This window comes from Botryllus schlosseri, chromosome 12 (assembly GCF_051294905.1).
Source record: "Botryllus schlosseri isolate E-star chromosome 12, Bs_hap1, whole genome shotgun sequence".
NCBI classification, from domain to species: Eukaryota; Metazoa; Chordata; class Ascidiacea; order Stolidobranchia; family Styelidae; genus Botryllus; species Botryllus schlosseri.
Genome location: NC_137247.1, coordinates 11421105 through 11446560, shown reverse-complemented (window position 1 = coordinate 11446560; position 25456 = coordinate 11421105). Strand labels below are relative to the sequence as shown.

At 40.2% G+C, this 25456-nt stretch overlaps 3 protein-coding genes across 3 annotated transcripts in view; 1 reads left to right on the top strand and 2 right to left on the bottom strand.

Moving 5' to 3' along the window:
- LOC145451896 (uncharacterized) overlaps window positions 1-25456 on the bottom strand; it is a 102201-nt gene that overhangs the window by 5378 nt on the left and 71367 nt on the right. The gene's annotated exons all lie outside the window — the stretch shown is intronic.
- Window positions 4019-9809, bottom strand: LOC145451548 (hydroxylysine kinase-like). Its single transcript, XM_080329760.1, has 4 exons — window positions 9460-9809; window positions 8523-8671; window positions 6668-6848; window positions 4019-4520 (listed from the first exon to the last, which is right to left on the bottom strand). Exons 2-4 carry the CDS (start codon window positions 8619-8621, stop codon window positions 4087-4089), a joined length of 714 nt encoding a protein of 237 aa, XP_080185886.1. The 5' UTR covers window positions 8622-8671; window positions 9460-9809; the 3' UTR covers window positions 4019-4086.
- On the top strand, window positions 16081-22300 carry LOC145452368 (uncharacterized). The gene is made up of 7 exons (XM_080330571.1): window positions 16081-16312; window positions 17762-17805; window positions 18164-18233; window positions 19785-19852; window positions 19992-20176; window positions 20555-20915; window positions 21196-22300. The coding sequence occupies exons 1-7, from the start codon at window positions 16236-16238 to the stop codon at window positions 21813-21815; spliced, it is 1425 nt and encodes a 474-aa protein (XP_080186697.1). The 5' UTR covers window positions 16081-16235; the 3' UTR covers window positions 21816-22300.

Below are 25456 nucleotides of genomic sequence, written 5' to 3'. Positions count from 1 at the left end.
TACTCCATATCTCTAAGATTTTCGAACCCACTGAAGTGTGTTAAAATTAGTTCCTCTTTGGAGGAATGTTGTTTTGTTTTGTCGTTAAAAATCTCGTGACCACGTTTAGCGACACCCCGCGGCGCAACTGCACACATACCCGGTTCGTACGGTACGATGAAAAACCGCACGGCAAAAATCGTGGCCGGGAACCGTACATGTGTGAATTAGCCTTATGTCTGGAAAGCAGTAAAAATCAATGTTCTATTTTATATCTCATCAATTGCGATAACATAGTCGTCGATTTAAAATGACACTGCCATGACTATCTAAAAATAGAACACGGAATACTGACATGACATGCCGCCCTATTTCTTGTCGCATTCTTCTTCTATACTATCTTCTTTACTTTCATTCAGTGTGCATGCCTCCTCTTTACATCGCCTAGGCCAAGGTGGGTGTCAGATTCCATAGACTACTCCTTGTCGCTTCGACATCTTCCTGTCTTTTCATTGTATCGCATTTTTGTGGTGTATTGAACTGATAAAATTGCTAATAAACCAATGATGATGATGATGATGATAGTATATTATTTCTGATACTGGTCAGCGATCGAGATTTACAGGACCAATATGTGACATTCAATTCAATTCCATTTATTGCTACAATTTTCATCAGAGGTGGTCAGTAACGAAGTACTTCTACTTTTTCGAAGTACTCGAGTAGTTTTCCTCCACTTCTGGTTCTTACTCAAGTAGATCTTTTTTTTCGCCACTTCTACTTCTACTTCGTAATATTTTGTGAACTACTTACTTAATTTTCGCTATTTTCAGTTTGTTAAGTAGAAGTAGTTCAATCCCCAAATAGGAAAGATAGCCTAAGGAATTTCGAGGCTGTTTTCACATAGTACCAACATATAATTTTCATAAAAGTCATGTAATACCCAGAATTCTCGTTGCGTTTCGCGCATAGTAGGTGGAGTAATTATGTTTTACCGAAAGTATCACTGAATATAATTTAGATACCGGGTTGCGTGGTTCTGTTCACACCGCTGTCGCCTATATCAAATATTTCGTCACAGTAAGTATGCCGCACCCCCCCCCCCCCCCCCCATAGGCTAACGTTTGAAACCACCGTTTCGCAATCTGGCCATTACCGATTATACCTAGCAGCCTACAACGTGCCATAATCTGGAAAAGTGAACTTTGACTATTTTTTAACGTTAGACCTTGTTTTAGCAGACCATGCACCGTTGAAACTTTCTGTACAAAAGACATGAATAATATTTTCCGCTTTTTAGAAGTAGTATTTGAATTTTTTCAGTTACAAGTATTATACGTTGAGTTCTAATTATAGTTTCAGTTCTTTTGTCTGGAGAACATACATATTGAAGTATAAAAGCATGTGTATTAATGCCTTCTATTTTCCGAAAATAAAGCTATACACTATGGCATTTTTACTATCTGCCATATTTTTAATTAACGTATACTAATCGCGCAAAGTGTTGAAGCCGTATCCGACACAACTTCTCCGTATTGCTCTTCGACTGAACTAGGGGCCTTATAATATGGGGGAGAGCGCCATGCAATGATATTCTCTAAAACGGGGTGTTAGAGTAAACAAAGGATTAGTATCGCATTTCCATTCCATAACAATACTATCATTTACATCCCATGATGTGGACGACTGCTTATTCTGTAAAAATTGACATCTCCTGGAATGCATCAATATGAATCAAGCTCTCTACACCTTCCGCATAGCTCCATTTGCATCTTTTCACAGTCCATGCGAACGAATTACTATCGTTTTTACAACTACTTACTTACTTGAGTAGATTTAAAGTCAGTCAATTCTACTTCTACTTCAAGTAATGTTACGTTGCTTATGAAGGAAGTTCTTCTACTCGTACTTGAGTAGATATTCTTCGTCGCTACTTCTACTTCTACTCGAGTAGCTTTCTTGACTACTTTGACCACCTTTGCATGTCAACACACCATAGCGACTACGCCTACCAGCACGTGCCACTTCCTTATCATCTTTTGCCCTTTCTATTTAACTCCATTATTTTTAAATTAGTGCACTGCACATTTACATGCTGTACAGCAAGTACATATGCTTACTAGCTTACATGGTCTGTTCATGGTCTATAGACCAAGGCGACTGTATGATTACAGGACTACGCCAAGTCGTTTCGACTCCTTTCTCTCTATTCATTGTATCGAAATTTTAGAGTGTTTGGATTTGATGAAATTACATATTATATTCAACTGATACTGATCCTGTAATTGTATGTATTAATGGGCACAACACAGTGGAGCTCATCGCCGTTTTAGGCCTTGTGCTCCACGATACGAATTTCATAATGTTCATAGGTTTTTGTATTCTTAGAAACGTCCTTCAATCTCTCTCGCAGTAATTCTTCATTCTCTCTCGCTCCCACGCGTACCCATCGTAGTCTATGCTGCCGACTTGCAGCACGACTCATTTTCAGTCTGCGCTTTTCAATGCACTACCGTCTGCCGAAGTAGTGAGGTCGGCGATGAGGATTCCAGAGAAACCTCCGACACGTAGAAGTTGGTCAGAAACGGGATTCGAACCCACGCCCATTGGTGCCGCGACTGCAGTGTTTGCCCAACTGCATCACTCGCTTCCCCGGATCCTGTAATTAGGTTGCAGTTGACTAAGTGATATCAGTCATCACCAGGACTGTAACTGCCGCACCCTAAACCCCCAATTGGGGGTGAGCTCGAAGGGGGCCCAAAATTATTTCGTGAATTAACATAAATTATATAGAGTATTTCATTGTATTTTTTGAAAATTTATGCAACTTTTTCAAATAATTTTCGCACTAAGCGCGATTTAATGGTGTTAAATATCTTGATTATTGGGTACGCTTCCCCACAAGAAAAATTACGCATGATATATAGAAATGGGCATTTCGGCGCCGCCGTTACCGCGCTACGAAGCGCCAAGACGTATGAACTTTTATGCCACGTAACATGCGACACCGAGAAATGTGCCAGAATGATCGGCAGCAAGAAAAACTTATGGCCGTAAAGGACTGCCCTTATGCTGACCGGAAATTTCGATACATATGTTCAATTGTCCATAGGTGCCTAAATGGTTGGCGCCGAATGTTCCTGTCCTGACAATCTGAACCCCACAAGGCAAATCCCATCCCGCAGAGGAAAATTATTTTCCAGTGAAGAAATTTCAGTTGAAATCGTGTGCGTCGTGGCGATTTTCATATCTTTTGGCATAGAAGACAGGGTGTCACGAAATAACATCATGTAACGAAGTCATTATACCAACGGGTCCGCCGAACATGTTTGATAATTATTTAGGGGCCCTACACGTTTACCAAGACACCTCGCTCAGCTCTACCGGTAATTCTGATTTCGCGAGCTCAGAGAGGATAATAAAATTGAGACCAAATATCTAATTCCCGATATTTATTGGCTGATTTATTCATGAATTATAGAACATTTTGGCGCCTCCCGCGGTCTAAGCTGACTCGCCAAACAGTACGAAAATGTCGCTGATAAAGTAGCGGTAAAAACGTATAGGGTTCGGTTTATCACCCTATGGGAGGCCCAAGAGCAATGTTTTTTGGGGGCTGACGAAGTGCTGTTTCGATCCTGGTCATCACTTCCCAGCCCCGTTACCATTTTCCTACTGTTGCTCATTGTTCACGATAACCTTGATTTATCCATTCATTTAACAATTAATTTAGTGCAGAATTATATCAACGATATCACTGTTTCACACCCCTCATCTACTGCGCGGTTATAGAATAAGTTTCTCTGACAAGCACTACGCTACCAGCATGACAACAACATAGGTAGCAGCTGCATTCAGAGAGAGAGAAAGAGAGTCTTTATTTCATTCACTCCACAAACGTTGAGAACAAAAACGAATAGACTACAGTCTCACTAAATCTACAGATGACTTCAATTGGAAAATAACAAGCATGATATGCGTTATAACTTAAATAGTCGAAGATATATTGGTATATGGCTTTAACACTGCTTCACACATGTGGTGGCCTAGTAGCAGTGAATTAAAAATTGAAATTATGTCGTTCTTCGTTTGAGGTCTTTTACACGTTTATATCAGCACACTTCTCTTCCATTCATCTTTGCCAACACCCCACACGTCCTGCAGGATCCGTTCCAAGATATCGAACTTCAACGGAATATGATTTGCAGTCTGAGTACTATTGGCGGCATCGTGCCGGCAGAAAATTAGTAGCGTGCAGAGTCGGCCCAGCACTGAAATGAATAGAGCATCCAACTCTCTGTCGTTGAAAGAGACGTGTGAAAGTATTGACTTCAAGGTGATTCCAACAGCAAAGAAAGGATCTGTGCCTCCATTGATTACGGAGGCATGCATAACACTGCACATGGCATTAGCTACTTCGAAGACGTAGCCCCCAATATTACTATCCATGAAGTCAATCACGCCGTTCACGAAATATTCGTTGGATTCATCCTTTTTCGTGAAAACCAAATTTTCGAGAGTAAGGTCTCCGTGAATTACACCTAGAACAGGAAGGTGTATAAATGTAGATGTAGGCTGACTCCATAACAAATATCACAGACGAGAATGGTATCAGCGGTATCAGTAACGAAGGATAAACTTCTAATTACGTCTACTTGCCCTATTTACAAAAGTGGGTAAATTTTTTAGGAAATGACGTAGTTTATTTTTTGTCCTTGATGTTTTGCGGTACATACACCGACACGATCTGTGCATATGCATACCATTAGTGCACGATGTACAATGTACATATGCCACTCCTCCTCGCCACCTCATCCGCGTCAGCGGTGTCTTACAAAAAGCCTAGAGGTGGGCCGTGCTATAAGTCGGCAGTTACGGATAATAAGAAGAATATCGGCCTGGTGTAAATGACCATAGTAGTCGACAAACACCATGAATACCCCCAAAACAAACAAACATATGCCATTGGACAAGGGAAATGCAAATAAAGCCTTGTAGGGCTTTCTAAGTCTTGCACCACCCCTCTATGCTATCCCAGTAATGCATGAGCGCCAAGCGAGGAAGAGATGGATACCAGTGTTACTAATCAGGTCTTTCGATCTGACCCGGCCGGAGATCGAACCCACGACCTATCTTTCACTTCTGCGTCAACAGTTTTTAAAGTCACATTTACGGACTTTCAACATTTTTGATTAGCCAGGTAGAAAGTATATCTCGTTTATATATTTCAAGAGCAGAGGTGGTCACTGGTCAGTGACGAAGTACTTCCACTTGTAGTACGCTATATATATAATATATATAATTTTCGCTACATCTATTTCTAATTATTAATATTTTTTATTTACTTACTTACGTTTCGCTATTTACAGTTTGTCAAGTAGAAGTATGTTATTCTTCCTGTGAGAGAGAGACTGGAACGGGGAAGTTTAAGGGATGTTTTCTCGAAGTACTAACAATAATATTTCTACAAAGTTAAGTCAAGTACATACTTTTCGTCTTGCTTCACGCGAATTAGATAGAGAGACAAATATGTTTCACGAAAGTAATCGATCAATATAATTTTGACTGCGGTGTGCGTGGTTCTTGACTTAATTAAGCGTTAGACGTTGTTTTAGCAGACCAGAACCGTTGAAGATATCTGGACAAGAGACATGAACTATTTTTTCCGCTTTTCAAAAATGTATTTGTGTTTCTTTATATTCACGATAACATTACTTCGAGTCTTCTTCTTGTTAATATCATTTTAATCCCATTATGCGGTCGAAATTGTATGTTGTGCAACATTCACACCCTTTGGGATGTAACAGCAAGAATCCATGCAACTTCCCCGTGGCTTTGGTTCCCGTTTTTGTCAGTCCGTGATAGCATATAACTTGACCTACTTATTTGAGTATATTTACAGCCACTTAATTCGACTTCTACTAGAAGTAGTTTAAGTTTCTTTCAAAGACGCTATTTCTATTCGTATTTGAGTACAATTTTGCGTCACTATGTCTACGTATAGTTCTACTCTAGTAGCATTCTTGACTACATGACTACCTCTGGTCAAGAGTATGTTTCTCGACTACAGAGCTGAATTTGACGCCTTTAGACATTCCGTTCCGGGTCAAGGGTTACATCTTGTCTTGTAATTTTGATATATAGTTGTCACGTGCGATTGACTAATATGTCATATTAAATATGAGTATCTGACAGCATACCCCACTTATTCAAACTATTTACTGAGCTTATACTTCAGATTTTACAATTTTAATGTCAACTTCAGTTGTTTTAAAATATTGAAAATTTCAACTTCTGCTTCATTGAATAAATATTCATGACATTACTTCTACACTTGTGATTGAATATCACCAATCGAATGAACGGACGAATTGTACTGGGCACAACTATTCGAGCATTTGAATCCGAGTCGTGTATCAAATTGTAATGATTCGAGTAGAGCATAGTGATTCGATTTTCTTGAGTAACGAAACAATATATGATTGTGTGACCCTCAGAAATGATTACAATGTAGTCACGGTCCTGAAATACTAATTCATTTTCGATTTTGGACAGACTTTGACTACATGTTCCCGGATGCCGGCGTACATATATAGGCCTACACTACTTCTGTGATAAAGCCACTACCAGTGCTTCTGTACACCTAATAAAACGCAATATTCGCCATCCATCACTGCTATAAACAAACCTATGGATAAGGCAGAGTATGCCTTTCCTGTGCATAGCTCCTCAACCCGATCTATTACCTTGCTACAAATGTTGTAGATAGTATTGTCGGTCAGGATACCGATTTTTCTTCTCAGGGCTGCGATGTTCTCCATTTTGAAACCCGCCTCACGACGAGCCAGTGTTTGGCAAGGCGTGAGTGTCTGAAATTAAAGTGAGAAAGATAATATAGGGCAGAGGTGTCCTTGTCCATGCCCGACCTTTTTGGAAAACAGGCCACATGCGTGTGTTTACTGCTAATTCGTAATCCCTGAAATGGTTCTCCTATAATTTTTCATTTATCCCTTACCATCGTGGGATATTTCATTACCGTTGCGTAATTTTCGTTTCCTATATTCATTGTCACCGAGAAGTGCAGAAGATATATTCCACTGCTAAATGCACGGGTGTCTGATATCAGATATTGAGATATACGACCTCAGTGAAGTACGGGAGGACGAAATCTGATTGTCTGACAATTATGTGTAAATAATGTGGAGTTGTGCATAGACCTAACAATGTGAAAAATGTGATGCGTAACAATGTGCATTGTGTTGCAATAAAATTAAATTGAACATGAACATTTGTGCAGTGCACAATGTGCACTCCTAGCCTAAACTACATAGAGCAGTTGTTTTCGACCTTTATTATGTAGCGACACATATCAAAAGCTCTTACGACTCCCGTGAAAAGGCAAACGACAGTAGTAGGGGTAGCTAGTCGCGACCCCTGGTTGTTAGCTACTGCTACAAAGTAATAGACAAAAAAGCAATCAACAAATGCCAATTTCTCGGAATGTAAATTCACCGTGAATTACGTAGGTAGGCGATTAACCCTTACGAGGTGGGCGTATCATATATGATATGGCATGTCTCCGACACCGATTTCTCCATGTTGACACGCCCTAGACATCGGGTACTACGTTTGTTGAAAAGCTGAGACTGTTCCGGTGTATTTGGTACCTTACTCAAAAATTTTGGTTTGTAAAAATAAACAAAAAATTAAAAATTAAATGAAATATGGTTATCACCTAAAATTTCCGGATATTTTCCGAGTGGGAAATACTGTCGGAAAATCTGCCAGAACATCAGAAGTTGACATGTACGGTTTTCTGTGTAAATTTTCACCGTTTCAAAAATCAAAACGTTTTCTGGAGAGTTTTCTGAGGGGGATTTGTAAATTTTGGTCACGCTTCAGTGATTTTCAAGATCTAGGTCAAGTTCAAGTGCAAATTCAGTCGGCATATGAGTCATAAACAGGTTTACTATGCCTGCAAATGGTTGGATATGACAAAAGAAAGCATATCGCGTTGTTTTATGCCATAAAACGGACTGTAGGGGCCGATTGAGTCTTCATCATGATATATGATGTGAAGGTCAATTCTGCAAAATATGACCCCACCTCGTAAGGGTTAAGTTGATAAGATTGGTCATTTCGAAAAAATACCACGCGGTTCACGGGTTGGACACTGGACAATTGGGATAGGGCCTATAATGTAGGCAAATACTGACATCGAACAAGAATGCATACATTTTTTAATGCCAAGTTCTTACAATGTCATGCAAATTTATGCTCCGAAATTAATATTACATTTCTTTTGCATGGTGTTGCAGCGAATTGTGAATATTGAACATGTGGCGTGGCCAATGAGACTAATTCATCGCGTATGTCACAATGATATGGTGTCGTTTCAATACACAAAGGTAACGGACCGGGACCGATCTCCTCACGTTTTCCCCGAGGTCTGTGCATTGTGCAATGCAGTGTGCTTAGACTGAATTGGAGATTAATTGGTTCATTTTAGCCATAATTACTCGCTGTTTATATTATTTGCTTACTTTTAAGTTGAAAATCAATCCTCCGATGAAAGCCCCAGCTTCGGAGCAAACTTGGTAAAAGGATTCGTGGCTCATCTGCTGATAATGCAAATTACACATCCCAAATCCTTCGATGTAAGACAGAAGTATCGCTTTTCTGGGGTTGGCTCCTGGAAGTAAGTAAATAGAATGACACAGAGAGAGAGAGAGAGTCATTATTTTCATCCAACCAAAATACATAACACACGGCAGTGATGGTGGTACAGAAAATATGCTTGCACAGTATTCGGTATTATATAGGAATGATCGATAAGACCGTGAAGGTCATCTAGTCTGATCACACCAGCATCAAACAGGTACACTTGACTCCAAGCAGTCTGGCTGTAAAAAAGGTTACAGTAGTTAAATAAATAAAATAGAAGAAAAATTAAACGATGGTAGCAAATGATCAATGAAGCAATGTCTGGGCGAGGTAGGGCAACAGTGTTAGTGTAACGACAAGAGGTGATAAAGTAGGGCTTTTTTGAATCTATTATAAGGCAATTCGCGGATGTGTGGTGGTAATGCATTCCAGATGATAGGTCCCGAGTAGTCGATAGATCTCTTAGTTAGGTTGCTATTGGATGGGGGTAAGTGGATATTTCCTTTAGACGAGGATCTCGTGTAGTGGGAGTGGACATTTTTGGCAGGTATGAAAAAGTCATCAAACACAGGAGGCAAGCTATTGGAAAAATATTTGTGAATGACTTTTGATACTTCGAAGCGATATAGTTTGTCAACTTGCAAAATTCGGTGCTTACGGTAGTAAGGCGATAGTTTGGTACGTAAAGGTACAGATGAGATCAGCCGTATCGCACGGTTTTGCAGGGTTCGAATTCTGCACAAGAATAAAAACTAAAAAGTGCCTAATATCTTTCTTCACCCTGCATTCTGACGATGAGCGCTCACAGATACAAACACATACCCTCTTTTATAGTAATAGTAGCGTTCCCCAAAACTGTACGGATAACGGATGGACATCGGCATCCTCTTGAGTGCGTCGACTCTATGACATCAACCACGGCTTCGACAAGGCCTGTGAGTATAAGAGCAAATAATATTCATACCTCGGTTTTGGCTTTGTCCACGATTTCGATGTATTGGTGGCAGACATGGGGTGATTACTTCATGAATGTAATCGATTGCGATTACGATTACCTATGAATCACGCGATTACGATTACGATTACAGCAAAATCCGCGAGTAGTCGATTACGATTACTTTTGAAAAGTAATCACGATTACTCACGATTACATTCATTTTGCTTCTGAGAAGTTATATCTTTGGAAGACATAAATGCGATGAAAAAGCCTCATGAGAGAAGGTCTTTATTTTTATTTATTGTGTATGACATAATATACCATGGCATGATTCACACAGAAATAGGCATTTCGGTGCCAGCCAATACCGCGCCGCAACACAACAAGACATGCTACATTGGCCGAAACATTGTGTATTTGTCCATTGTCCATAGCCGCGGTGGATGGTCGCGAAGAATAGTCTTCTCAATCTCAGCCCACAATACAAATGCCACCGGGGGCATTCACTGAGGAAAATGATGAACCACGTGCATAAATGACAATTTTTGGTGCGTCTCACAAAAGTTTTTCGTTTAGTTTTCTTTTCGTCCGCTACGTTTGGGCGACCCCAGTTAACAACATAAAATAAAGTTATAGTCGTAAATTATGTGCCTAAATATTCGCGCCTGGCGCGACTTGACAGCAAATTCACAGCGGATCCATCGCATCAAATCGTGTTTTCCAGTTCTTGTGAAAAGCCCGGCCTTTAAGGGGGTTCTGGGGGACTTCACCCGCCACAAGCTTTATTGATCGCCTTATGGGGAGCACAAGATCACCATTTCTGAGAATGGCGGTGGCGAAGTGCTGTTTCGGTACTGATTGTAACTGAATTCCACGCTGACATGGTGTGTAAGCGGATGGCTAGTGGCATATCCGAATGATGAGTATAAAATTGCGAAAGAACAATTGTTGCCCGTTTTAAGTAGGGCCGTATGAGAATATGATAAGGTAAACATCAACTTCTGACTGCAATCCGCTTAATACATATATTTCGATCTGCCGTTATACGAGTAACGGAAAATAACGGCTCGGTTATGATTTTTTCTATCAGCAGCCTGGTTTTTAATGCTTCGATGTAGAAATTGTCATGTTTAATTTGACGGGTACAAAATTTCAAATCGTTGTCCATTGTATACGTAAATAGGCCTACAGCTCGCCAATCAGCTACGGTCAGATTGCGTTTACCTAAGCATAACAAAACATCTATACATTGTACAATGGAAAATTTGTACATATACGTTACTATTCGAAACTAGGCCGTGTGGTGATTATTATCCTGCTGCGAGGTAGTGGTGTGTGCAGTGTAATGATCAGTGCAGTGACATAACCCACAGCGGGGGTTCTTACAATCACAGTACTACATTATTTACATCGAATATCTATTTACTACGTGCGGATAATACGTTACGCAATCAAGAACCAAGCTAATACTTGTGACGCAATAATGAGTATAGAGGCGTTTGAAAACCCGACATTTCTGCTATCCAAATCCTGTTTTAAATCACACTCTTCGTTGCTCATCAATGTTCATAGTTCAGTTTATGTCATGGGCATTGCACAAATGAAAAGTAATCGTTCTTTCACAAATAAATCGATTAGATATGTGAAGTAGTCGATTACGATTACGATTACTTCGGATTTTTTTCGAATGTAATCGATTGCGATTACGATTACTTGGAAATGCTGTAATTATAGAAATTAAACATTAAAAATTAAAAATTAATTTCTATACTGTAATCGTCGTAATCGATAACGATTACTAATCACGATTACCCCATGTCTGATTGGTGGTTCTAATTCGGCGGTTCTCAACCGAGGTGCCGCGGCACGTTGTGGTGCTATTTGAAATGTTTTACGGTGCCGAAGGATAATGAGGTATTGCATAAGACTTACGCCCTATAATTTTGTTTAGCTTGTATAATGTATACTCGTTATAGGTGCGGTCTATGCGACTTTGAAGCTAGGTGACGTCGCTGTTCACAATTGGAAATGCACTGACTGCTGGTGTCTCAACATTACGACGCAAAATGTCGTGAAATAAGTTAATTTTCTGGTTACAAACATGGATGATTAAAGACCTTGGCCAGACCCTGGAACATCAGGGCATAAACAACATGCAACTATATTGCGACAGCCCGCGCAACAGATCAAGCAATTGATGATAATTTGCGGATTCAGAGGCGGAGTTCGACTCTTTGATTCCACGCCACGCATGTGCGGCATGATACATGTACTTGTACGTTCATTTTTTAATCTAGAAATGTTCAAGATTAGTCATTCATAAACATCAGTGGACAATGGAGAAACATATTAATGCATATTTTGATACCATATGTGAACAGATTATAGGCTCTCTCTCTCTCACTCGTGCTAACCGAGTTTCAGAGCGTATCGGGTTTCGTGTACCGCATTTCTTACCAATAAATTCCTGCAGACTTGGTTATATAGAGGGGTCGTACGCGTTATATGTAGAAATTCGGCGCTAAGGCATTGTTTCGGCGGTTAGGCGCAAATAGTTTTGGAATAGTAGCTTCGATATGAGTCTAACGGTGCTCTGACACATTATTATTGCTACATTTGATATCAATCTAAGTTGTAATTCGCACAAATGTTACACGGAAATTAGGATAAATACGGTTTTTGACACGCTGAAACCTCATAAGTTGATCCGGTGCTGATAAGATGATATACGGTGCCGCAATGTCTAAAATGTTGAGAAGGATTGACCAAATCCATGTGGTTTCCAACAACTCTGTGATCGCACAATTTTTGGCCGACAGTATAGCTTGCTATTATAGACTAGAGTATTTATATTAGCAGTTTAAATCTATGCTTGGACATGTGGTTCGCATCGTGACCGTGAGTTCGCATCCTACTTTCGACCGGATGTCACAGTTTTCTTGCACTTAACTTCTTTCTCGGAGTCCGACACGTTTATGACTTTCAGAACATATCTTCTATCATCTTCCAACGAGGATATTAGGTAATTCTGATCTTCGTAACCGCTGAAAACCTTTTCTACGTTATTTCTGATCCCAAAGGTATCTTGAATCCTGCTTTCGATGTTCGCAAGCATATTTAGAGTAGCTCAGATGTAACTCAAAAAGATTCCAACGTGTAGCCTATCTGCTGCCAAAAAGTATCAGAAAATAATACCTGCAGGCTGCATGCATTGATTAACTCGGAAGACAAGGAAGTTCCATTTCTCAGGTTACATATCCGACGGAATAAAATTGCGAGGATACTATACCGGTACTAAGATCAATCAGCGGCGTTCCGAACGTGTATGTATCTGCTTCTCAGTATATTCCGTGAATTGAATATCTTGCAAGATATTGCTGTTGAATGGATACTAATGAGCAGACCTATACTACAAATGGGCCTACAACTCGGCTACGCCAGCGAAATTTGCGTCATTCCCGGCTCGTTCATTTATTTACCAATTTCATCATTTCCAAACATCATGAGATTGCAATAGAAGGAAAAGATAGGAATGTGTCGAAACGACATGAAGTAGTCTTATAAATCAGACACCCAATAATGTTAATTGCGTCATCGTCGCTAAAAAATCATTTTGCGGACAGACTTCGTAGTCGTTACAACTAGAGCCCGACCGATTATCGGTTCGCCGATGATATCGAGTCGATATCACACTTTAAAATAAATATCGGTATCGGCTATTGGAGGTGAAAAAATATCGGCAATTTCCGTGACGTCACAACATGGTGGTAGAAAGTCAGAAACCTACAATCCTTGACCGCTAGACTTGGAACATTGCTGTATTTTATATAGCCTACTTTAAGGTGTCCAGATGCAGCCTTTCTAGTTTATTTCGTGTTCGAATATGACAATGGCTGTAAAGCTGTTGATATAAATGCTCTGCAGTTTTGGAGGTAGATTCTACCTTATTTTAACATCAGCTGAATATATCGGTGTTATCGGTGAAGGTGTTAAATATCGGTTTTATCGGTATCGGTCCAAAAATACAATATCAGTCGGGCTCTAGTTACAACTGCTATTGCTTCGTAATGATTAGCTTAATTGGTACTGGCTGCCCGACATATATGAGCATTTGAGCACTGGAGTAAATTTTTCTCGACTTTGCTGTCGATTGACTAAAAAAGGTCAACTTTTCGGATCGGTTCCGAAATACCCACCGGAACGTTACTTCAGTGCTGATTTCCTACATCTCAGTCGATTTTCACCTATATTTGACCACAATTTTCAAAATAGAGGACAAATTACCAAAAAAAGAGGACATTTGAGCGTCCTCCGAGGAAACATTATAAATGTCAAAAAAGAGGACAAATCCGCTTAAAAGAGGACGTATGATAACCCTATATTATGTCGCATGTTCAATTGCTCAAATGCTCATATATATTCACGGACCATTAGTACATGCGGTGATGTATACGATGTTCATTGTTCATGCAATTATAAATGTGATATACGTTACGATCAAAAGGCCAGGTATAGGCTAATTCCCTTTCTGTAAAGAAGTCTCGCAAGGGGTGTCGATTCGATGCGCTTATTATAAATTTCAATTGTTTGTTTGTTTGTTTGTTTGATCGACCCCTTCGGACTAAACAACCTCCTCACCGATCGAACCTATATTATCCATCTTATTCACGCCTAAGATATCACTCCGACTTTCGAGATACCACACAGACACACTGATGGACGATGGCGAACTAATTCCTACACTACGCGTACGGCTTGCGGATAATCTAAGAATATTATGAAGTCGTTCGATACCATAGGATTTCTTCCTTAATTATGGGTTGTATAGTAATCATGCACGACGATATGCCTTCATAGTTTTCACTCAAATTTTACCTGATGGAGTATTGGCCTATTGGGAGTATCAGGACGCTGTGCCAGTAGGCTACTTCATTCGCTTCGCGCTGTACCTAGTCTACACTATAACCTGAACCATTTTCCTATTTTCGCAACAATGCCACTAGAAAATATAAAAGACTCCCATTCCACGGGCAATCCTACTCCCGAGGCCAGGAACTGCAATAAATTCCGAAGTGGAAATATGAAACAGACCGCATCTACTAAGCATCAGCAATCAGCATTCAGTAATGATCCCAAGTCCATAAAAAGTGTACTTTCTAAACATAATAAGGTTTGATTACCAAATTGACAGATCTAATTCTATAATTTAAACTTACGTTTGAATTGGCTACGTCAGACTATTACAGGCACTAATATAATATTCTGTTTCATCTCATGACGCCATCGCGTATATCGCGTATGGAACCCGAACGATAACGACGATATAGCGTTGCATTTAAAACAAAATCATGCTTTAAAACGCATATGTTTATAACATATTTTAAAGAAAGCCTCTTTGATAAAAGCTTTACTGTTTTCTTACGAAACCGTGTGATTATATCACAATTATTTTCGAACCACCATAGCATGTCCGTTAACTTGCCCTAGCGTGAGTACAAGGAAACCCGATGCAGTCGGTCTATTTGACAGAAATTGTAGATAAAATTGTTATGTTGACGTTCCATTTACATCATGGTGGTGTGGTGTGCACAACTATAACATTAAGTGGAGTCAGGCATAAATCGTCCTCGTCCGCGATAACTATAAGCCATATACCATTTGTCACTGCGAAAGATATGATTTAGTTAGCATTCATTGGCGACTGAAGTTACTGCTGGGAGTTGCCGAAATTGTAGATGTAATAAAGTGTCTGGTTTCTCGATGGTGCAGGAATTAACCGCACGATGAACTATATAGTATGATTCGCAGCCTCGAAATATAATGAAAATCAACTCTAGTTTTTTAACTATACCGTGTAGCAAATGTCGATTCCTTCTCGCTACATGATACTTCCCGTATCCAATTGTATTCCACCATATCCGGAATGTGTAATCGGTTAGTTACAATAGATTTGAACGGACTAAAATGGATATCACCGGGCCTGACACATACGCAGACGCGGCTGGGCATAGTGAGGAGAGAACATCGAAAGCTATGATGCAGAGGCAGATATATGCTATATCTAGTTCTAGCGTTTGGGGTATATTGTAATTTACCATAGTATAGAAAGCATAACCCTCACTGCTGTATTGAAAATACACCATTTTTTCTGACAAGGGCAAATACAAGGGAAAAGGTAAATTATAGTTTGTGTTCGCGATATCGTGGTCCAATCCTAATCTCGAGATTTATAGCCGCAACATAACGTAATCCATTTGGATGCAACAGACAGTGACGTAACTTGAAATACCAGGTACCGCATAAGGTCTCCGGACTATTATAGACAGATACGTGATCTAATATAGTGCCGTTATGCAAAAAAGATTTGATATTCTCGGATAAGCATTATATTAATACCTACATAAGCACGTTGGCAAATGTTGAAATTCCGTAATACCTTTCGCTTGAGATGACGATGATGTGATGAATGTATAATAGGTGAAATCACCCTCCATTTCGGCTCACTAGCATTGACGTCAGATGCGCAGGCGGATTATTAAGTCGGAGATATTTAACGAGGCTCATTTGTACAGAGATGCTTACCCGCGCAGACTAGCAATAAATCGAGACCACGGAAGAAAGAAAATAGTCATTATAGATCAGGATCGACAGAGACATGTACAAACTGACCTACGATTCTGACGAAAATCAGGAAGTTAACGCTCCAGGTACCATTCGGAAAAATCAGAAAAGGTAAAGAAAAAGGCTACAATATTGTATGCACTGCACGGTTTTGTGTCACTATGTTAGCAAACCGACCAAGAGTTGGTAAATTTCGATTTCTGAATATGGATTATTTATAGTGTATGTATCTGCAATATGTGGAGAGGAAGTTTTTCGGATCCATGACCTAATTGCTACAACATATCACATCGTGGTGCCGCATAGCCCTCATAAGGCTTACGGTAATGCTGGCAATTATATGTTACGTGATAAAAGCAATGATCCATTTAGGTATGATTTTGGCACATTGTCATTCTAATTTCGGGATTCGTTTCCAATGTGATATTGTCAATCGTCCCCATTGTGCTGTTGATTTCTGAAACGAATCTCAACCGTTATTTAGTTGGTCCAAATCGGGCAGAGGAACGGTGCATCCCATTGGACAGATATGGAGTCATCCGACGTGATGTTCAACCGATGACTGACGAGTAAACTTATTCACGGATCGAATGCATTACGAACAAATCATATCCTGTTTCTTACTGAACGATCCATACTTTACGGAAACCCCATAGTAGAGCAATATGAAAATCAAAGAAAGTATACCATACCGGCATCTACAGGATTACGCTCGAGACTATAGTATAGCCCTGATTGTTACTACCGTTTCAGTACCGAACCATGATTCATAGTTTCCCTTGCCGTATTTGGCTAGTAGGCTACTCGCGAATAAATAATAATGTTCGGACTGTAGCGTAATAACACTACGAAATACGGATTTTAATGCACATTGTCCGAAAGCGTAACAACATTCTCTTGGCGAAATTAGTTGGGAAGATTACGGAAGCATACACAAAAGTTTCAGGCCTTGAAAGGGTGGCATTTTGTTTGCCAACCAAGCCGATTCCGCGCCAAAGCTATACTTCCTTATGCCTTCAAGGATGATGAAATGGCTGATAAAACAGAATGAAATCAACTTTATTATTTTGTTTTGGTCAGCCACGTTGAGAATACAATAATTCTGTCGTTTGATCATCAATGCTTCACGGTCGGGATGAAATCATGTATGTTTGATATCCTTGGTTTGGATACATATTCTTTGCGTGGGACTATTCTCACAGGTATATAATGGGCTGATTAGAATGCCCAACGTCTGGACGATGTAGAATGGAATGGTCAAGTCACTGCGATTAGAATACAGTGACTGCTCCCCCGTCCCGCTGTCAGCATGATTCTCAACCCACCACTGCACCGGGCCAGTACTCATAATGTTTGTGTTTCGCTGCATAATAACATGATGATTGATGATTCCATCCATACGTTTATACGGCATGTTAATCATGATGCAGTCTATGTGACAGATAGGCCACCACAAGATTATTGTAACTGCGTCAATTTTCGCACACCGGTAAAGGATATAGCTTGCAAACTAGTCTCATTCAAAAGGTAACGTAACAAAATAGTACAATTCTCGTTTAGTTCAACGGAAACGAAGATGAAGGCTGATGTGAAAGATGGAAAAGGTAATATTACAAGCTATAGATATGACATAGCTTCAAGTTGAATTCTTCGCAAACAATGAAACAGCTGCTGATAAATATACACAATATCATCGGCTGGTATATAGTTCGCAGACCAAGAAATCAGATCCTTTGATTGCGTAAAAACCAATCAAGTAATTCGTTTAATAACATGGTATTATCACATTTGATTCGCCATTTCCGCGTAATTTATGAACGTGAGCAGGGCAATTGATCATATGTATACGCGCAGTGCTTAATTTGACGGTTTTCGCCAGATTGTCACGACGTCATTGTGTTCGCTCAAAGAGCGATCGAATTGAATGTAGTTTATCAAAATAACAAACTCGCCTTCTTACAGATGGCTTAAGTGAGAACACAAACCCGAAAGAAAAAAAGAACAGTACCGGCACTTATGAAGGAAATGGCAGGTATGTAATATGCATTATATGTTGTAACATATAGTCTACAATCCACACCACTTTGCTGATGCGTCCGATAACAAGCACTGTTACAAGGAGACTCTATAGTACTCAGGACGTTGGCATGGAACATAACATTACATGAAGCTGATGTACATAATAAAAAAAATTAAAAAAATTCAAGGCTTGTATAATGATTCCATAGTTGTGTGAATACTTTCGAAAAAACGTTCAGTATACGAGCCTACAGACGATTTGCACCCGATATAGTCGACGCATACGATATGGAATGGTTGAAACCCTCGAAATAGTCGCCGGTTTGACAGTTATAGCACGTACTTATATATCATTATGGATATTCTGATTTCTGATGATAATAGCTGATTGATAAAAGCCGACACCATCAAAATACACCAGCCAAGGCTGCGTCAACAAAAAGAGTTCGTGTATTATCTAAAAATATTACATTAAATGCTCTCGTATTCGACATTTCATGCTGGTGACGTCATATTTTATGATACGATTGTTGATATACGATGTTCTTTTGAATTATCTAATAGTTGCTGACGATTACCCCTGACGAGTGTCAGCCGAAAATATTCGGGTTCATTTCAATATGAATATGCTATTTAACTGTATATTAAAGTTCTGTACCTCCAAGAAGCTGTTCACATGTATATTTGTGCACTTATGTTCGTATGAACCCCTATATCTAAAATCCAGTGTGGATTCGACTTCCGAAATAAGCCACCAAGTATATCGTTATTTATTGGTGTTCGTAATTCCTCTTTGTAATTTCGCCTGCACCCCAAGATGGATTTTGACATGTTTGATATACTGATCGGAGCTGCTATAGTTTCATATAAGCGATACCAATTGTGGTTGTGGTTGTGGTATATGTGTGGTTGTTAGATGGTACGAACGTTCGGTTCACGTTCCTGATAATTGTAATTATACATAATTAATATATATAATTAATTATAATTCAGAGGTATACTGGTCACCCCTAAAAATTACCAGACCACAATCTGACATACCGAACTCGCCTACCGACACATGCATCGCTCATTTTTTTCACTCACTTTTATGTTATCCTTTCTTTTATCCAGTGTGCATGACTCTTATTTACATGCTGTAGGCCAAGGATGGGTGTCTGATTAAAAGACTACTCCAAGTCGTTTCGGCACCCTCCTATCTTTTCATTATATCGAAATCGTGTAGTGTGTTGATTTGATAAAAGTTTTAATAAAATGATGATGAGGTAGTTGAGTAATTTGAGGATGCTGACTCGTGTCATAACATAAGTCATGACTGGAATTATCCCAGCACTGGATTGTACTTATTTTTCACATGGAAATGAATGTTACACATTTCTAAAGCTGCCTGATAAAAACGGATAGCGATTATCTGAATGTTAAAACCCACCAGGCATTGCATTTTCTTGCCAACATTATCTTGATATGATGATATACAGTGTACGTACTCTGCTACAAATTCCCGCTGACTATTTTACGTCACTCCAAATAAATTCGACCTTAACATCTACTGATTCTCGTACAGGTACTATTCTCTTTTTGCAAACGAGAATTTCTTAACTGAAGACAAAGCGGAGAAACAAAAATGTTGCCGTAAGTTTATTTATTGCATCGCTTGTATTATGTTATGATGTTATTTCGACACATGAAAATGTGTATCATTAGGTTATGCTCATTCCTTATGCTCGGAAATGGAATTGGTGAATTGTAATCACTCCCATTTATTATCCAGGTGTGGGCGTGAAATCCGTGTCTCTATTGGCCATCATTATTTTGCTTATTTTCGCAATTTTCGGTTTGATGTGGGTCGTAAGAGGAATGCAAGTTCGTCAAGATAGTTTGGAACATCGGATAAGAATCCTGGAGGACAGCTCCTTATTGAATAGGTTACCCTTCAACCAACAAACGATACAACAGGTACGGTGTAATCTCGTGGATTTATACCTTTCACAGGTATTTATTTTTATATATATGTAAACCGCAGTTGGGGTGACTCGAGTCATGGTTGAGTCGAGTCAGTCTCGGGTCCCGTTTTTCGACTGACTTGACTCAGACTCGACGTATGAGAAAACTGAAATGAGAAAATAATCTGACCTTAGAAACTTTAATAGGGTTTGCCCAAACAATACCATACTTGAATATTATTTGATACAAATATAGATGACTTATACTTGATTAGGCTAGTGCTTCGTTACTGACCACCCCAGGTACTTAAATTAAGCGATGTAACAAGCAGGATGGTATCACACGCAACGCCACAACAGAGAAGTAATATGACGCTATTGTGCAATGCAGGGCGACGCCGTTCAACATCCAGAGGAATCATGTTGCAATAGCAACATGGAGCAAATTGCGTACTTGGACGACGTGCTGAAAGGTCACCAAGCCCGGTTTGAAGATATGGACGAGAAGATACGCGCGTACAGGCGTTCGGGAAACGTGCAGGCCGCTCAGATTTCACGCAATATCGCACAGAACGCTGATGACGTTCGAAAGTGCCGCGATGCAGCGGACGCCGTCAAACAAGACGTTTCGCAACTGCAAGCGACAGTCGACGCGGCGAAGAATCTCGTACTCTTCGCTACTAAAGATGCATCGCTCACTGAAAATGAGATCGATGAGTATTTGCGTGAACTGGGAGGATCGTCCAGAGAAGGTTAGTTATTTTATAGATATTGCCAGACGTAGTTTTGATTGATGAAATTAAGAATAAACTGAATTGAACTGTAACTGCAGTATTACTAGTAGTCTAAAATATGCCGAACAGAATTAGAAGATTGACAAACATACTCCAGTACTCAAAATAAGTAAAAGAAAGCTACGCCCACAATACAGCACAGCCTATATTACGTAAGCAAGCCGTCATATCGCGTTAACGAAATATGCATCAATGAACCCTCTTTCATTTCTCTAACTATAATTATATATATTCCCAGGAACTGTGTTTGCCGTTGCTCATGCTATGGGGAGCAGTTACACCATTCCAGATTACCCGAGTGGAGCAACGACCGATTCGGTACAATACAGCCCTCCGTCTCCAGTCTATGATATCTCCTCGGACTTTTCGCCAATCGTATCATTCACCGAGAACGACATGGATCCAACTGGAAGCGATGCGAGCGTTCAGCCTGAAAGCGGTACCTTCGCCGTCCGCGAAACAGGAATATACTTCCTATCCGTCAGCTTCTGCGTGGAAACGCACCGAGAAACCACGGTGAAAATACTTCGAAACGGCGAGCCACTTCGAGAGTTTACCGTTACGGGCGAGCCGGTTACTGGCAATAACTTGCAACCGGTGGTTGTAGAATCTCCGCCTGGATTTGACGAAATACTGAACGACGAGGACAGGATTGCCATACCTCCGTTGCCACCAACTAAAGCGTACGACGATGATCAATCTCTCCTCAGGCCGTACCAATTCAACCATGTCGCCAGCCTAGAGGCGAATGATCAATTGCAAATGTCGATCACGCAAGGATCCCTCGCGGAATATACTCATTTCCCGGGTACGGGCGCCGTCAAGTCTTGCACTCGATTTTCGGGTTTTCGAATATAACACCGGTGAGAACGAAAGGTAATGATGACATCGACATGCATCTAATGGACTATATCGAGCAAAGTGCCGTTGTCGGACTACAAAGGCCAAAGTAGGGATCTCATGATCCGTAAATTCTGGACTATCTATGGTTTCGGGCGTCACCAAACATGGCAATGGTATAGTAGATCCTCATTACATTAAAAAGTCCTGTCTTGCTGGTTGGAAATTACGAGCGCCTTCAATGTTTCATATATATATTGTATGTGCAGTGCAATCGTACATGTACTTCCATTAAGGTAGAGATCAAGAGAACATATTTTCATCCAGTGTATATTTATTATGTAATAGTGAATCTCTTTGGTGCCACTGGTCCTAGATCACAGATTTCCCGAGCATATAATGATCTTCGACACTATTTGTTCTTATGTGTGTTCATCGTGTGGTGTGTGATCGGGTTTATCGTCACATAGAAAGGGCAAATATAAAATCACTGGTAATTTTTATGTCGACTCAAGTGATCGGTTACAATGTTGGATTGCAGTTGAACTGGATGCTCAATTCGTTTGCATATAGATTAGGGCTCTTCAAAAATGACTTTTTTTCTCAAATCGTACTGACTACTTTATAAAATTGTTAGGTTACCTAATTTAAGCCTACACACAAAATTTGGTTCAATTCCAGCCAGTAACCGCTTTGCTACAGGAGAAGAAAGTTTCTATTTATTATATAGAAATAAATGATAAAAAATTTGAAAATTTTCTGTTCACCCCATGAAAGTGTTAGGCTGTCTATAGAAACGATCCTCACCAAATTTGGTTCAATTCCAACCAGTGGAAGCGGAGTTATTGCCGTCAAAAAATTTGGATTTGAATATAATAGTATTTACGGTGAGCACAACTATAATAAATAAACAAAGAATCGGTCACCGTAAATATTATTTTAGTGGTTCTCAACCGGGGGTCCGCGGACCCCTGGGGGTCCACGAAGCATTTTCAGGGGGTCCGCGAAGCCTCAAAATAATTGATAACCTAATTTGTAATTTTTTAATCGGGAAATCACGGTTTCGCTTCATTACTAGTAAAACTCCAGAGCTCACATCAACAGTATGGCCGTCTGAAATGAAATATCCTACTGTGCGGGCTCATTTTATTCCCAAAATTGCCAATAGCCTACTGATACAAACATTTTGCTGTATAAAGATGTTTTGTGGACTTGTGCCGCGGGCAGGATTCAAGAGTTTTAGTCACTCGCGGGCCGGACCAGTCAAATAATTTCAATATGCTACGTCGACATCCATATCTTTGCTGTTCACTGGAATGCTTTATTGATATCACGGAATATGTCGGCCCACTATTCCAGCAACAACGTTATTCGCAAACAATGGAATTGGCAAAAATACGATACTTAGCCGATTGAATACATTTATTACCTACTATAAGAGTGGCTGTAACGAGGATATGATTGAAATATTTCTATGCCCGTTTTAGTGAACAAGGTCACTGGACAACGGATATGCGTCGTTGGTCCGACCTATTCGTGGTGAAAAATATGCTGGATTATTTGCGTCGAATTATTTAGTAGTAAAATCTCAACTTCTGTTAAGAATCTGTCGAATAATGAGATTAATTATTTTCAATTTACTCAGAATGGCTCGCGCGCCGGATGAAGTGGTCTGCCGGGCAGGATGCAGCCCGCGGGCCGTATGTTTGACACCCCTGTGCTAGATAGAAATCACCAGGCTTGACGTTGTATGTACATTGAAAAAAATGCTTTTCAATTTTGGTGCCATATTTGTTGCGATCATACCCACATGTGTCGTCGGAAGCGTTACACGTTAAAATTACATTCGCCATAACCTAAAATTATGGGAATGAATTTTCGGCACTCGTTCATCTATTCAGAGCAAATTAACACCGAAAACTTCGTTATATATAACCTACAAAAGACATATAGGTTTAATTGTCTATGGGCGCCTAAATGTCTGGCACCGAATGTTCCTGTCTTGGCAATCTGAACCCCAGAAGAGGAATTCCATCTGGCGGGAAAAAGTTATATGCCAGTGAAGAAAGACCAATTTGAAATCGTGTGCGTCTTTTAGTTTAGTACGATTCTAAAACTAGATATTCCTGTTGGGCGATATCCCTGTTGGGCGATTCTATATTTTTTGATATAGCAGACAGGAGGTCACGAAATAACATCATGCAACGAAGTCATACCAACGGGTTCGCCCGCCCGAATATGTTTAATTATTAGTTACGGGCCCTACAGTTTCGAAGACACCTCACAATGTTCACTCTACGTTTTGATGAGTCTGCGCACACTCAACAACTCACTGCGCAGACCCTTGGACAACAGTGCGTAACGATTAAAAAAGGTCATAACTTCGGATTTGTTGTGCGCAACGTAGATTTTCTGTGCGCAGAGACCGTGTCACCACTGCGCACGTGCGCAGCTTAGAGGGAACATTGCACCTCACTCAGCTCTACCGGTAAATCTGGTAACGTGAGCAGAGAGGACAAGGAATTGATAGCAATATATATGCAATTCCCGATCTTACTGACCGATTTTATCATGAATTATCGAAAGTTTTCGCGCTTCGCACTGGCTCGCTAAATAGTACAGCTGATTTCGTGGCAAAAGCGAACAACGTGATGGGGGCGGTCGGTTTATCACCCTATGGGAGCCCAAGACCCAAGTTTTTTCAGCGGGCCTGACGAAGTGCCGTTTCGTTCCTGCCAACGGGTATACGCCCGAAGATGTATAATTATTATTGAGGGGTCCTACCTTTTCAATCACACATCACTCAGCTCTACCGGTAAATCTGTTTACGTGAGAAGAGAGAGCATAAAAATTGATATCAATATACAAGCAACATCCGATTATATTGACCAATTCAATCATTAATTATTGAAACTTTTCGCACTTCGCGCGTCTAGATGAGAGTAGCTGGCTCAGTAAATGGACAGTGGACACCCAATGTAGATGGCTAGTATCAGCAAATAGCGGATAGCAGAATGAGGGTCTGTGGGCGAAGCCCCCCGCAAGTTTGGTTTATCACCCGATGGGGGCCCAAGACCAACGTTTTGTGGGGGGGGGGGGGTGACGAAGTGCTGTTACATCCCTGGTAACGAATTAATTGTAACCACGCGCACGCCCGAATATGTTTAATTATTAATTACCTGCCCTTTATTTTCCCATACAACAGCTCACTCAGCGCTACTGGTAAATCTGATTTCGTGGGCTGAGAGAATAAAAAATTTATAGCGGCTTATATATGTAACTACCACCTATTCATTCATGCATTATAGAAAATTTTGGTACCTAGGGCGACCAGGCCACACAAACTTTGCTGACCATCGAAATAACGCTACGGGGTTCTTGTGGGCGAAGCCCTCAGAAGTTTGGTTTATAACGCTATGGGTGAGCAAGGCAATCGGTTTTAGGGGGTTGACGAAGTGCTGTTACGTCGCTCCCTCTTACTCATTGTCTTTATTACATTCCTTACAATATGAGGTTGCGGGGCGCTGAAGCACGATAATTTTTGAAAGAAGGCGCTGGAGGAAAAAAGGTTAAGAACCACTGGCCTAACACTTTCATGGGGTGAACAGAAAATTTTCAAATTTTTTATTATTTATTTTTATATAATAAATAGAAACTTT